The sequence below is a fragment of the Molothrus ater genome, chromosome 2 (genome assembly GCF_012460135.2).
Source record: "Molothrus ater isolate BHLD 08-10-18 breed brown headed cowbird chromosome 2, BPBGC_Mater_1.1, whole genome shotgun sequence".
Taxonomy (NCBI): Eukaryota; Metazoa; Chordata; class Aves; order Passeriformes; family Icteridae; genus Molothrus; species Molothrus ater.
In genome coordinates, this window is record NC_050479.2 from 15593164 (window position 1) to 15607899 (window position 14736).

At 42.0% G+C, this 14736-nt stretch overlaps 1 protein-coding gene across 2 annotated transcripts in view; it reads left to right on the plus strand.

The window, feature by feature from the left end:
* Positions 1–5687: 5687 nt before the first annotated feature.
* Positions 5688–14736, plus strand: part of MAP7D2 (MAP7 domain containing 2) — an 81697-nt gene continuing 72648 nt past the window's right edge. For both annotated transcript variants that reach the window (XM_036379187.1, XM_036379195.1), the window contains exon 1: positions 5688–5801. In XM_036379187.1, the coding sequence (XP_036235080.1) occupies positions 5759–5801 (43 nt within the window). In that variant the 5' untranslated portion in view covers positions 5688–5758. The remainder of the gene's footprint in view (positions 5802–14736) is intronic.

Genomic DNA, 14736 nt, shown 5'->3' on the forward strand with positions numbered 1-14736 from the left:
TGACAGAGCTTTTGCCTTTTCTTTACCTAATACTGCAGTAAATAACCTTTAGTTGCATCCCAGAATCAAAAGCAATCCAAAACTCATTAAAATCTAACTTGTTCTTATTGCCCAATGATACCTGCCCACGAATCTGCAAAGCAATTAGTAACACAGCTCTTAAGATTCATGGCTCACAAGGTTTTGAATCTGGAGGGGAATAGCAGGCATTTGGTGGCAAATATTTAAGGACTTATTTACAGGAGAACTGGAGAAATCATAAATATCACCCTTTCAATGAAATATTGATGACAAAATAATCAGTTTAAATCAGTTTAAATCAATGTGAAATAGGTTTGTACTGCATTCCACTACTGTTTATCCCACAACCAGGCTCAGCAAAGCAGGGTGTGTATACAGGGCTATGTTTGTACATGACTTGAAATGCCTCTGCTGTCAGCAAATAACAAAAGACAAGGTGATGAGAGAGTTCTTCTCTTGCTCTATTTTCACTTATTTTTGTGAAGATCAACCCTATTAGTGCCAACCTTTTCCAAATCAAATAGCTATGACTGAACTACAAAGGATAAAAGTGAAAAGTGTGAGGCAAGTGAAAATATTCCCCTAGTTCAAGGCATTTGTAGAGTACAAAAAAAAGCACATATGGCATAGGATAGTGGGGTATGTGATTTATCAATTTAACATTTAACAATGTTAAAAAAAGTCTACTTTCACATAAAGAGAAAGAATACACTTTTGACATGTCAAATAACAAATACAAAAGCAATTCATTATGATTCATCCTAAAAATTATTTTAACACTATGCTGATATTACTCACTGAATGACAGTTCTTGTATATATGTATACACAAGAATAAAGCAGACAGATGTAGTTCAAGTTTTTCCAGATGGAGTTGCACATTGTTCCTGCTCTTCAATCAGGAGAAGATGCCTGTGAGTACCTGTGACTTCTTAAACAGTGAGAGAAAAACAGAAATTGAAGCCATTTCACCTGGGCAAATTCAACTATTTTTTATAGAAATATTTTTGACTAAAAAGGTACAAGTCCTTCAGAAATACAACTGTGAGTTCTGATTTCAAAACTGTGGTTTTGAAACAGAGCACCATTTTGCTGTTGGTATCTACCTTCAAGACTGCTACCACCAACACATTCTATAGAATGATTTCAAGCTACTGGAAAAAAAATATTTTCTCTGTTATCACAATGGTCCTCAGTTTATTGACTCAGAGCCCATGATTCTTTTATGTAAGATTGATCTCTCATGAGGAAGATTTCTTATCAGTCAATTACTCCATGTGTTTCTGTCATTTCATAGAACCATAGAGTAGTTTGAGTTGGAAGAGACCTTTTAGAGCTCATCTAGTCCAACCTCCTGTGCAGAGCAAGGGCACCTTCCACTAGACTGGGCTTTTCAAAGCTCCATCCGACTTGGCCTTGAGCATTTCCAGGGATAAAGCATCCACAGCTTCTCTGGGCAATGTGTCCATGTACCTCACCACCCTCACAATAAAGAATTTCTTCCTAATATCTGATCTAAACTTGCCCTCTTTCAGTTTAAAGCCATTCCCCCTTGTCTTACCCCTACGTGCCCTTGTAATCTCTTTTAGGGGAATGCTCCAGATGCTGAGTTAATATTTGAACAATAAGGAACAACTATATCTAGTTAGACCCACCACCTTTCTTCAGTTTCTGACACATGTGCTAAAACACTCTTTCTAACTTCTGACTCATGTTCTGTTTATCTCAGAGAACACAAACTTACCTGATGAAGAGGAGCACTTCCCTTCAGATGACTCTGCACTGCTTGTAAAAATACTTTGGTCTGAGCACTGAATTTCATCCAGAGATTGTGAGACACTGCACTTCCAAGTTTCAGAAAAGGAAGGATGATTTTGAAATTAAAGCAGACAAATAGTGCCTGGGAGTTATGGATTTGCCATCTCTGACAAGCAGTGTTTGCATGACACTTGGCCAGTTGCTCCAACTGAAATACCCAGACAGCCATTCTGCTTGCCTTACCTTTTTTTTGGGCACACAAATTCTTGGCTATTGATTCAAAAAATACAGCAAAAACTGTGGACCAACATAGATTTGTAACACTGTAAATTTGGCTAGTTTGCTCAGGACTGACTGCTCTTTTTCCTTCAGAAGCATTCCTAGGGTGGGATGGCTTTGGTTGCATAGATACCACCATCTCAAAAACACAGAGAAAAGAAGCCAAGATTCTAAAATTTAGTTTACACTTTTGACAGTTTTTATTTGAATGCCTGTTAAGGTGGAAAAATTATCAGTCTCTCCAGCTTTTTTCTGTCTGCATCCTGAGCTGACTGTAAGAATTTATTTCTCTGCAGATTTACCTCTGAGATTTTCAAAGGCTTAGGTTGGCCATCACCTATGGTAGCTCATTTGCACAGACCTTTTTAAACAAAGAATCTCCTCAAAATGTGTGGGAAGAGAGGAAAAAGGTTTTCCACGTAAGAAATCAAAAGTGGTGTTGATTTTAACACTGCACAACACAGCTTAAAAGAAAGAACAATGCTTCAAAATACAACAATCTAGAACAAGTGTTACCAGAGCTTCATTCATAGCAGGACAAACTAGGCTTCAGATGAAGAAAGCAGAATAACCAAAGTATCTGCAATAAACACTTTCCCAAATGGAGTGCTCAATGTGATGTGCCTTACAGAGATGAAGTTCTGTGTTGGGAAAATTCCTGCACTGCTTTATAATCTATGCCAGAGAGCTGCTGATCAGAGACTGGTAATGCCCAGCAAGCACACAGCTTCTCCCTGCTGTCTCATTGCCCTTGCAGACAATGCTGTGATAATTCACACTCCTGGCCCAGGAGATGAGGAGAAATTTTCCAATCCCATCTCTCAGCAACCAAAGACTATGTAAAAGTTGTGTAATCCTTCCCCTGTCACTCAGAAGTGGACCCTCCCATTGCTCCTGGTGATGTGCAACCTCTAGGATGCTTTCCTTCTGCTAATAGGAAGGGACAGCAGAGCAAGGTGGGCTGTGGAGAGTTAGGGAGGAACATGGTGACATCTCCAGCTCTAAGCATGCAAATGCTGGCTGTAGTCCACCACAGCTGGGAAGGTCCCTTTTGCTGCTATAGTCAAGAAAATAATCTTGTTCTGTAAACTATGGGTAAAATTAAACTGTTCATAATTTCCTTTTTGAAGGTTGAATATTAAAAAATTTCCCAGAGTTCTTCTATTTGTCATAAAGAAGGACATACAGACATGCTGAAATTAGCTCCTGACTCCCAGGTGTAAGTGCATACCAAAGCTTTGTAGAGTGCCCTAAGTAACCCACTACACCTAGTGCTTGAAGATCTATGAAGTATTTAAAGTCAAACCTGAGCAAAACCAGTTGTGCTCTTGTTTCTGAGGTGCTGGTGGATGCACACTGTATTAAATCCACTGTTCCCTGCTTTAAAACAACCTGCCAGCCTCCACAAATAAAAGAATTAACAAACCACTACAGACAACTCCAGACACATTACCATCCGTTAGCTCTTCCCTGTGTGCAAAATATAATAGTACTACTTCAACTTAGAAGGCTGTTACAAAGTTAAATTTATGAATGTTTTGAAGGAGTTATAAGACTACCACAGGAAAGTCATCATGGAAATTAATTAACCTGCCTTCAAGGCAGGGTTTGAAGAATGTACAGAGAATATGACATGAAAGATTCCACTTTACATGATGAAAATGAAGAGAAACATTGAAGAACTATACATTAATTAAAGACATCCTTGTATTGAATGAGGCAGGAGTCTTGTGGAAAAAACCACTCTGCAAAGGTAATTAAAAAACTGATTCCTATCACAAACAACATGCAATACTGCAGGGGAGGGCTTTGTTTTTGGAGCTCTCATGTTTTCTGTATAGTTTCCTTAAGTTTTTTTTTAAATCTCCTTTTTATTTTTTTTTCCATGGCATGACTGCAGTATGAATGCTGAGAACCAGCTATCAGAGGAAATTACAGTAGTAGGAGAATACTCCTTTCTCCATGTGACATGCTGTGCTTATGGGCTTCAGGACTACTTGAGAGCCAGCACTGGTGGGCTCCTGTTCCTCGGGGCAGATTCTCCAGTGCCCCCATCCATCCCTCTCCTCTCAGCCACTGGCTACTGCCTGAATACCCTCTCTCCCTCATACCCCTTTCTCCAGTTTCTGGCCATAATCTTCCATCTTTTCATGCCTCACATCCATTCTCTGCTGTCCTGTTTCCCAGTCCTGGAAATTCATTCTCTGTGTTTCCTTTCCTCATCACTAAGCCCATATATCTTGCACTGAGACCAGCTGCTCTTTCCCATGTGTTCATCAGACACCAACAGGCTGAAGATTAATTACTGTCACAGGAGATTCTTCCTTCTTTTGGTTTTGTTGCCAAAGGAGCCCCTGGAAATTAGGATGAACAGCTACAGTAAGAGAGGTGGGTTTTTTCTTCTGTCATGTGACCAAAACTGCAATTTAATCTTTAGACAGGTAGAATAATAAGTGGGGCCCCTTGATGTAGGGTTAGTGGGAGAAACAGCTGAAATAAAAATATCACTTGGCAATTTCAAAATGTGGTAGAGTTCTAAGCAATGAAAATTACATATTTCATTGATAAAGCACCATTACAAATAATTATTACTATATGCACCAGAAACCCTAAATCTGTGTAGCTAAACTTTATTGAGGTGTGTGAACCCAGACATCACTTCAAAGCCACTTCATTGTCTAGATGGAAGAATTGCTGCCCAGCACCCCAACAGAATAATTGCCTCTTAGGAAACAGGAGGCACATCAGGAATACCAAAGTAAATGCTGCCCTCCTCCCTCATCTCATATTGACCATGGTCTGTACTTTCAGGTGAAGAATATAAAGGTAACATAATTGCTTGGCAAAAAGAAGAAAAAAGGAGTAAGATTGAAAAGTGGAAGGATTACATTTATCTTACATTTAAATTTTGGTAAATTGGCAGTGAAGATGGGTCAATAAGATGTTTGACATCTCACCCCAGTTCTGGCAACGTTTTGAGCAGGAGCTGCCCCAACGCCGCAAGCCCTGGGGCCGTGTGCGCTCCCCTGGCACTGCTGTGTCCCAACATGGTCCGGAAACAGCAAAACCAGTAATGGGGGGCAAAAGAAGCATAAAAAGTGTGTGTTGAAATTTTGGGAAGGGGAGTTAAACCACTAGTATTTGAGTGATGAGGAGAGACAAAGATGATGTTCATTTCTCCTCTTCTAACACCGAGTACAAAGTGGTCCTGCCGCTGCCGGGCCAGCCCGGCCCGAAGGGACCCCGTGCGGGAACCGCGACCGCAGCCGGATGGGAAGGACACGGCTGTGCCTTTTCCCCGGTGCCATGGATTCACCCGAGGCCGCACGAGGCTGCAAACAGCGGGCGCAAACACCTGGATGGAAAAATCTGGGAAAACGGCTGGATCGGCCGGGAAAGCCATAGAGCGTGCATTATTTGGCTCTGAGGGATAACCCGAGTGAACGCGCCCGGGCACCGCAGCGCCGCTCAGCCGCCCCCCGCCGAGCGCAGCCCCGCAGCCGGAGCGCTGAGGGCGGGGCGCGGTTCCACCTGGGCAGCGGGCCCGCCCCGCCGCGAGGGCCCGGCCGCGGCCCGCCCTCCCTCCCCTCCCTTCGCCGCGCCGTCAGGTGCCGGGGCGGGCACTGCGCCTGTGCGGCGGCCGCGGGCGCAGCCAGCCCAGCCGGCCCCGGCGGGACGCGGCGGCGGCACCGGCGGGGAAGATGGCGGAGCCGGGGGCTGCGCGGAGCCACCCGCGGGCCACAGGTAAGGGATGCGGCCGCGGCCCCGCGACGTGCCGGGGAACGGCGGCTCCTCCGCCCGCATCCCGCGGCTTCCCCCGGCGCTGTCCCGTCCCGTCTCTCGCCGCCCGGCGCCGGCGCTGACCGAGCCCCGGGCAGGGAGCGGGCGGGGGTCGCTCCCCGGCAGGTGCCGCCGGGTCCGGCCGCCATCTCGGAGGGATGGGGCGGCCGCTGTCGGCGGGAGCCGCGGCGGTGCCGGCACTGGGCGGCCGCTCCCGAGGGGACACGGAGCGGGTCCCGCCCGCGGCTCCCGGCGATCCCCGTCCTTGCCCTTTGTGGGGCGGGAGGTGTTTGCCATGAGGTGGCTTTTGTGCCGCCGCGATTTCCCCGGCCGCCGGCGGTGCTGCCGGGGCGGGAGGGCGGCAGCTCGGCTGTGCCCCGAAGTGCAGAGCGGGGAGGCAGCGATTTGTAGAGCTCCTTCTCGGCGGTGCCTGGGCCTGCCTGTGCCGGTGCTGCCCAGCCCGGGCAGCAAACTGGTTGAGCGGGTATCGGGCGTGAACACCGCACGCAGAGCCCTTATATAGGCACGGCTCCTGGTTAAGGTCCCTCCTCGCTGCTCGGCGAACATAACTTTTCATTTCCGAGGATGAAAAAGGGTGTGTGAGATGTGTGGAGGTTGCTGTGCTGTTTGTGGGAGCAGCACCTGGCATGGGATCAATTCCCCAGCGCCATGAGATGTTGGAGCCAAGGCTGGTGGTCGTGACCTTGGCTCTTGGCTTCATATGTAGGTGTTGGGGTGGGTCTGGCTGCTCCTTCTTCACATGACTTCCTCTGGGCTCAGTGTGAGATGAGTGGTGATTAAGGTGTTATGCAGGTGCTCATTGCACCTTAATTTTACCTTAATTATCTGGTATGGAGCCCTCGCTTTGTGGATGGTAAACCATCTAAACCTGGTGCATAAGAGGGAATTAATTTCCCCGTTTGTCCTAAGCCACTGTAGTGACTAAAAGTAGCTTTACAATTGCTTTGGGAGATAAAGAAGGATTACTCTTTCAAATTTATGGAGAGGGAATCTGCGACTTTGACTTCTCTGAGGTAACACAGTGTGAGGAGCCAAGGAAGGAGCTGGGAGTGTTTGCTGCTCCTCGCCCTTCTCCACATGCTGAGCAGTTGTGGCTTTTGCTGTAAGGTTGTTGCTGTTGAGCAGTCAGGCACTTCTAGGGCTTGGGTCTCCATTTCTTAGTATTTCACATGGAAGGCAGGAGGAAATTAATGCTCAGAATTCATATTTGTGAGAATTTTTTTAAACCTCTTGTCTAAAGCATAGGGAATTCTTCCCAATATTCACTTGCATTCTTCCCATTTTTCTTTTTGTGGGTTTTTTTTTAGTTTATACATTCTAACTTCAGAGGCAAATGTTGCAAAAAACTTTCACTCCTTATATTGACCAGTACATAATCTATTTTTCACCCTGTATGAGATTGGGAATCCATAGAAAAGGTAGCATGTACTCTAATTAAAGATGGTATCAAATGGGGTCATGTGTTGTAGGGCATGGACAGGCACAGACAGATGTCATTACTTGTGGTCAAGCATTGACATTTGAGCACTAATACCCAAGGAAGGCAGTATATATACAGTGGTCTTGGCCAAATTTGTTATTTGAATTGTCTGCTAGAAGATAATACATGATGTGGTGTAAAAGATGGTGTATGTGTGGGGCGTGTTACAGACAGCAGTATGGATAGCATTTGATCTCCTGCAGAGAATGAGGCTCTTTTTTGTGGGACTTCCCAATTTTGTAACAAGCACAACAGCTACTAAAGTGCATCATTAATATGGATGTGGAAATGGTGCTCTCTTAGTTCATGTTTGTATGTGTGCCTTGGTCCTGGAAGTCCTTGTCTTGGTCATAGGGATAGGAAGAATTTTACCTCTCTGTTCCAGAGTAAAATGCTCCTTCCCACGGTGTTGCTCTCCAAAAGGGTGCTGCCAACAACAGGCAGTGACTGTAGCCACCGTTCCCTTTCCCAAACTGGAGTTCTCTGGCAGCATCTGAGCTTGGATCTGTAGGATCCTCCAGTGCTGGGGGAATTGCTAGGATGGCAGTGCAAGCAAGGCACTTCAGACTGTCTGCCCAGACCAAGCTGTAACAAACAAACCTGCAATAATGACTTTTTTTTTTTGCATATCTTGACTACTAAAGGAGAGAATATTGTTAAATTGTTTCTAATTCTGCAAACAAGGAGCAAAATTCGGTGGTACAAGAAAATAGTAATTGCAGAGTTCAATTATATCCCTTTGCCAAAAATCAAAGGCGTGAGGCAAACAATAGCATGAGAAGACACTGTAGGAATCTTTTTGTTAGGGAGAGTGTTAGGTGACCAAAATGTGGGCATTATTGCTGCTGCTGTCTATAGTAAAGGTAATGACTAAAGAGCATTTGAAGGACAAGTGGCTCAGTATTGAATCTCTTGTCTTCCTTTTTACTGCCTGGTGAGATTTGCTTAAAGTATGTGCTAGGGGGCTGAAATACTGGACACTTTGATTTTCAGAGTAAGATGTGTTTGTTCGTTGTTTGGGTTTTTTTCCTTCTAGAAAACATGATCATGCCTAAAAGAATTTAAGAGAAAAAATGATGTATTGTGCCATCTTAGACTGTATATCACAAAACCAGTTTGTGTGAGAGGAATTAATGTGTGGATTCCTTTAAAAATACTGTGTGGGTTTTTCTTCTTGATCTCATTGCTTTTCCAAGTGATTTCTCATAGGCCAAAATGATTTAACCAATGTGTACTTACATTCTTCTTTTTGTACTGTACTGTTTTCTCTCATATATGGATACTCAAAGTTGTTTATCCCCAAGGTTAATTCATGTGCTGCTTTTCATGTAATGTTACCATTTGCAAGTATTGGCTTTAGTTCAGGGCAGTTTAATACACTCTCAAGGTTAGTGTTTTGGTATTTAAAGTATTGGCTTTGTCCTTAAAAAAGCAAAGTCAAAAACCCCCTTCCAGTAAAGTTCACTAAACGGCAGTGAAGAAAAATGTCTTGCCTTTGAGTTCCAGGGCTGCAGCAGTAAAAGGAAGGTGTATCCCTTGAAATGCACAGGTTAGGAAAGTAAAGCATCTGAAAGCTTTAGTGTTTATAGGACAGTGTTGTATAGTGTCACATAGCTCCATTTGCTTTGGTGGCTGGTGTATCCACAGCAGTGGAAAGGCATGAGGAATGCTTTTTTGAACATAGGGTAATTATTTCTGGATGTGCTAATTGAAGGAGCATGTATGTATTTAATGTAAATGAAACTATGTATCCTGTGTGATGATACTGTATGAAGATTCTTGTAGTAAGGCTTTTTTAAATCTCGTGAATAAATAAAATACAATTGTAATTTTTTTGGTTGTCAGTCATTCAATGTATGTGGACCAAAACTGACAGGGGAAATTCTTAAAAAATCTTATGTCTGGCATTTATAAGTAAATGCTTTCTAAGGCTACAGAATAAAGCAAGGCTTTAAATTCTGTTCAATTCTGGACTGCTTAGATGATTGGAAAAAATATCTTATTTCCTTCTTGTGTGTTTCACCTTTGCAAGAAGGTCCCAGTGTCAGGATTATTGAGTAGCTTGTTTGGCTCTTCTCTTTTACTTATCCTGACCACTGCTTGTGAAATCAGGTTTTTGCACCAGCTCTCTGATAGGGCATTGCAGTTTCCAGCCCTTTGTGACTGGCTCAAGCTGTTGAGCAGATCCTAGAAGCAGTAATCCTCAGTTTAGATTCTACATCAATTTATATAATGCTTTTTTTGTTTAAGATACTGTTTTATGGAATTTTTATAAATAACTGGACTGTACAGGTCCAGTTAGGTATAAGATGAAGAGAGATGAAGCTGATCAGGAAGCTAATGCAAATTTTGGGAATGCTAACTGCATTTAGTTACTTGTATTACACACTCAGATTTAACTTTCTTGTGGACATCTACTGGTTGAGAGGGAAAATCTGGATAATACGCTTAAATAGTGGAAGAAATAATAATGCTCAGCCAAGGTTATTGGAGTAATCAAAAGCAAAGTTCAGTACTGTAACAGGGTTAATTTTAATCTGCCTGTTTTAGGTAATTTTACATAATTTCTGAGTTATTTTGCTGTAATTGACTCATGTTTGGTGTTTTCATCACAACTTGATATATTACTGGTGTATTTTCTGTGCCTGGAATTAGTGCATGTAGGAACATGGTATGTATCAGTTTTCCCAATGTACCTGTGTTCAAGCAGCTCATCCAGTGAAAAAAGTGACTTAAAATCTTGGGTAGTCACATTACCCTGGGCTGGCTTTAGATAGGATATTTAGGAATACCTTTCACCGTGTCTTATATTCACAATGATTAATGATGATGATGATGTGTTGCTGTGCAAAGATAAGTAGGTTTCACAAAGTGGAAATCTATCTAACCATTATAGAAACCCTCAAGTTTATTGTTATGTGGTTTAAAAGACTAATGCATCTGACAGACTTTGTCATTCAAAGAGTACACTATTGTTTTTCTTCATTTGTGTCATGAAGCTGTCAAGATCCTAAAACCCTAGCACTCTCTGTGGATCTGAATGTTGTAAGAATCTTAGTAAAGTACTTCTTGTTGTAGTTAAATAGTAATCCAAATGTTTCATTTGGAATTACTTCTGGCTTTGAGTTGTCCTCTGTGTATGCACATATATAATGCATGTACATTTCAGGCTTTTTGCAGTTGTAATGAGCTAATATATTCCAATGCTTGTTGGTCACATTCTTGGTTTTTGTAATTTTCTTTTTGTAACTCTTAAATGCATTATCCACAGTAGTTACACTTTCCCATAATTATTTAATATCTATGCCCTCTGTGATCTGAAGTTTTGTGAAGTATTTTGCTTCTTTTCATTTAATGTATTATTAGTATGTGTGTCATCTTTGTTTGCCAAATGTCAGATCAAACTGTTTTGCCCTAAATTCTGGGACATCAATTTTGCTTTTGCACTGGAATATCTGAAGGCTTTTGCTGCTTCTTTCATGTGCTTGTGTCTGCTTTCCTTTGATCGAGGAGGAGCTGATTATTCCTGTGGTATTGAGGTGCTGCAGACAAACGCCTGCTTTGCTGAGATTGATAAAGCATTTCTGTGATCTTTGCATCAACTTCAGGTACACAGCAGGTGTTTGTTGTTTTAGCAGCTTTTCAGTGAGGAGCTCCAAAGCAGTGATGAATAGAAGAGGTATTCCTGATGTTGTGCAGGGTTTGCACAGTTGTGCTGTGGTAGCTGTTTGCTTAGGCATGAGCTTGCTTTAAACTGTTTTTCTCTGTGTGCCAAAGTTTGTTTTTTTTCACTGTGCTTTCATGTTACTTTTCTTGGCATAAAGATGCCAATAGCAACCTTCTTGTATTAATGTTTCACTTTTGTTATATACATTCCTTTACAATGTGTAAAATGCAGCTTTTTTTGTGTTCCAGTGTTACAGGTATGTGCTTTTTGATTGGACCAGTTGGAAAAACAGTGTTGAACTCAATTTCTTCTAATGATTTAACAGAAGAGATTGTTTCCTGTGCATCATATAATGTTTAACTTTTTGAGCTCTGTTTTTCCTTCCAAAAGTAAATATACATTTAATGCAGTGTTGGACATTCAAATCCTTTTTTCTTGTTTGTGAAAAATCTGTAAACTCTTGTTTCCTGTATTTTGAGTACAGAAATAGATGAAATTGTCTGAGCTTTCGAAGTCTACCCCTTCAGTAGTAATTTTTTGCATTGTTGTGTGCTTGCATTTGCCTTCCAAGAGGACCAGTCAATGGAATATGTATTAACTTGGTGTAATAAGATGAGCATTTTAATCTAGGGTGTCTTCTGCATTGTTACTTTGTGCCAGAGGTAGGTGCCTTGTTGGCTTTGTGCATGTTAATACATCTGCTTGCACAAAAATGAAAATGGATTTTATGCCCCATAACCTTAACACCATCACAGGTGTGTTGTGCATTCAACCAGTTTAGAAGAAATTACATGAAGCTTCATAAATCTAGTTTTCTTTGTTGAATAGTTTCTCTTAGATACTTCTTTTTCCTAGCAGTGATTTCAATTAATAACATGAGTGAGAATTTATCACTTCTACCTGAGATTTTGATAGGATGGCAATGGGTGTGTTAGATAAAATACATAATACCATATATCAATTTGTGGATGCCACTTTAAAAGCATATCAAAAAATCTTCAAGAAAACTGTGGTAATACTACTACAGTTAGTACAGTTTTGTCTGTTTTGGTGCCAGATGCTGGAGGATGTGTTGTGGTTTTGTTTCACTTAGGAAGATCTGCAACTACGCCTTGCCCAGTTCAATCCATATGAATTATCAAATTACTTGTTTCATGCCAAGCAGAAGCCATCAAGGCTCTGCTTTAATTCAGAAAAATGCTCATTCAAATATTTATAGCTTGAAATTAATTTTGCTCGTGGGTGTGGAATAATGAAATTCTTCATGTGGCTACAATCAAAAGAGAAAGAAACGAGCTTTCCAAAGGTGCTGTGGCATGCCTGGGGCTGTAACCACAGCAGGAGTGCTGAAGGGGTCCAGGCAGAGCTCAGCTGCCTTCTCACTTCAGTGATAGACCAAGTGAGAGCTGGAATACTCCAGTTTGAATAGCCTTGATTGCTGAGTTGGAATAAACTTTCAATATCCAATTATATTGGGAGTAAATTAAACTTAATTTTGAAAAATCTCCAGCCATGTGAAACAAAAATATTTTTTTATGCTCCTAAGTTTGCTGCATGACAAATCACCCTTTCCTTTTGTCTCGGAAGGGAAGACAGGACATACTGCAGTGTTTATCCACACATCATTACTGTGATTTTTACATAGTTCAAGTTAAGGGATTTGGTTTCCCTTCCCATGGGAGGGTGGTATCAACAAATGGGAAGAGTTTTCCTTTGCCTTTTGCTGGTGACTTGCCTGCATCTTGCCAGTTTTCATTCCCTTGTTTGTGTTGAATGTGGTGTCTGTGTGTGTGTGCAGACCCACTCTGTGTCAGGGGAAAGAAACCTCAGGGAGGGAACTGGAATGTGCTGTTGGGTCTCTTAAAATGTTGATAAACAGTGAGAAAATTATGGCTTCCAAAATAAATGGTGGATGAGTTCTAGTTCTCCTTTCCCTCTCCTGAAGGGAAGGGAGCCAGTAGGGCTTTACTTTCATGTGTCTTGACTTTTGATGCCATGCATCAGCCACAGGACATATTTTTCCCATATGCTTAATGGTCTATTAATAGATGTGAGTATTTCCATTATGTTTCCTGGGTTTAGTGGCTCTAAGTGCTGTGGTTACAAGTAAACATGGCACTTTTCAGTAGGGTGAGGAAGTGGTTTTAATGATGCAGTGAAACAAGAGAGTGACCTTCCGTTGGCACAAATGAGTTTTTGATGAGGTTCTGGATGTGAGTGCTGCGTTGCAGGGTTGTGAGCCAGGATGTGTTTCATGGCTTGTTGAGGCCAGGTTATGGCACTGAATGAAAATGTTTGAGCCCTGCATAGGGAAGAAATGGTTTAGAGAATGTATTATGGCGAAAGGTTGCTTTTTTATGGCATTATCAAGTTACAGAACTGAAAGAAAACTTGAAACAGAAATAACGGAACAGATTGAGGCATTTACAGATAATGTAAATAGCTTGGTTTTTGTAATAATTTTATATTCTATAGGCAGTTTTGTATCTCTTTCATGCCTTGCAGTATGTTTTCCCTGTTTTGGGTTGGGGTTTTTTTGCCTCTGAGGTTTTTGCAATCTCTGTTCTTATAACAGAGTCACTGCCATTATCCAGTCTTCCTTTAAGTCTCATACAGCCAAAGGATGTAATAAAAAAGTAGCCTATCCTTGAATTTTAATATATTTAATCTGTGATGATGTTGTCCAAATCATGTGTGAGTGGCACTGAAAATCATGTTACACAGTGGAAGCACATCCACTTTCAGATCCAATTTTTGTCATGGTCTGTTTGAAGTGCTGAAGGTGAACTGAATACTATAAGGAAAGTCTTCATGCAACCTCCTTGTAGTGAGTGCTCCCTAAAGCATAGTGACAAGCTTACAGGCCATGTAGCAAGTGAAAAGGTGTTTAAAATAGCACAGTGATGCTCCTGGAAGATCACTAAAATCTCTGGTGATAAAAACCCCTGCACTACATAGACCTTCTGGTGCCTACTTGCTGATAATGGTGCATCTGTGCTGTTGATAAAATGAGACCCTGCTAGGATAACTCACGTGCTCTAGTCTGCTTCTTGATGCAATTTCATAATTACACTCAATACAGTAATTCTTGCTCTTGCTGCCCCAGCAGAGCTCACTCATTCTATCCAGCCTGGGGAGTGGAGGAGAGCATGATGGAGGAGACTGGGCCCATAAGATGGGCTCCAGCAGGAATTTACCTCTCACCAGCCCACCTGCCTTCTGCAGTGGGACCCCAGAGGGCTGAAGTAGCTCTGAAGTTTTTCTTGTGCAGCTGCAGAGCAGGCAGAGACCATGAATAGGAAAAAGGTGGAAAGGAAAAGAAACTGCATTCCATGCTATTTAACCTCTCCTTCAGGCGTTACTGTTCAGAAGTAGAGAATCACCATATCAAAGAGCTCTTTGAAAAATCAAAGGTAACAAAAACAAATGTTTTCCTAGTCTTCAGAGCAGCTCTTGGTTAATGTGTTGCAAGTGTGATATACTTACTTAAGTTATAGACTTGGAGAAGTAGAGGGGCAAAAGTCCTCAAGATGGTTTGTTAATGGCTATTTTGCACTGAAATGAATCCAGATATCTCCTGGTGATGCATGCATCTTGAGAAATTCTGGTCAAAACCTCCATGGTATAAAGTAATGGAAGATGTAATTTTCCTATTCTGACCCCAATGGCTGAGAACTGTTGGATCTGAGGAGCAATGTTTCAAGCTGATTGTACAGTCCTTCGTAAATTTG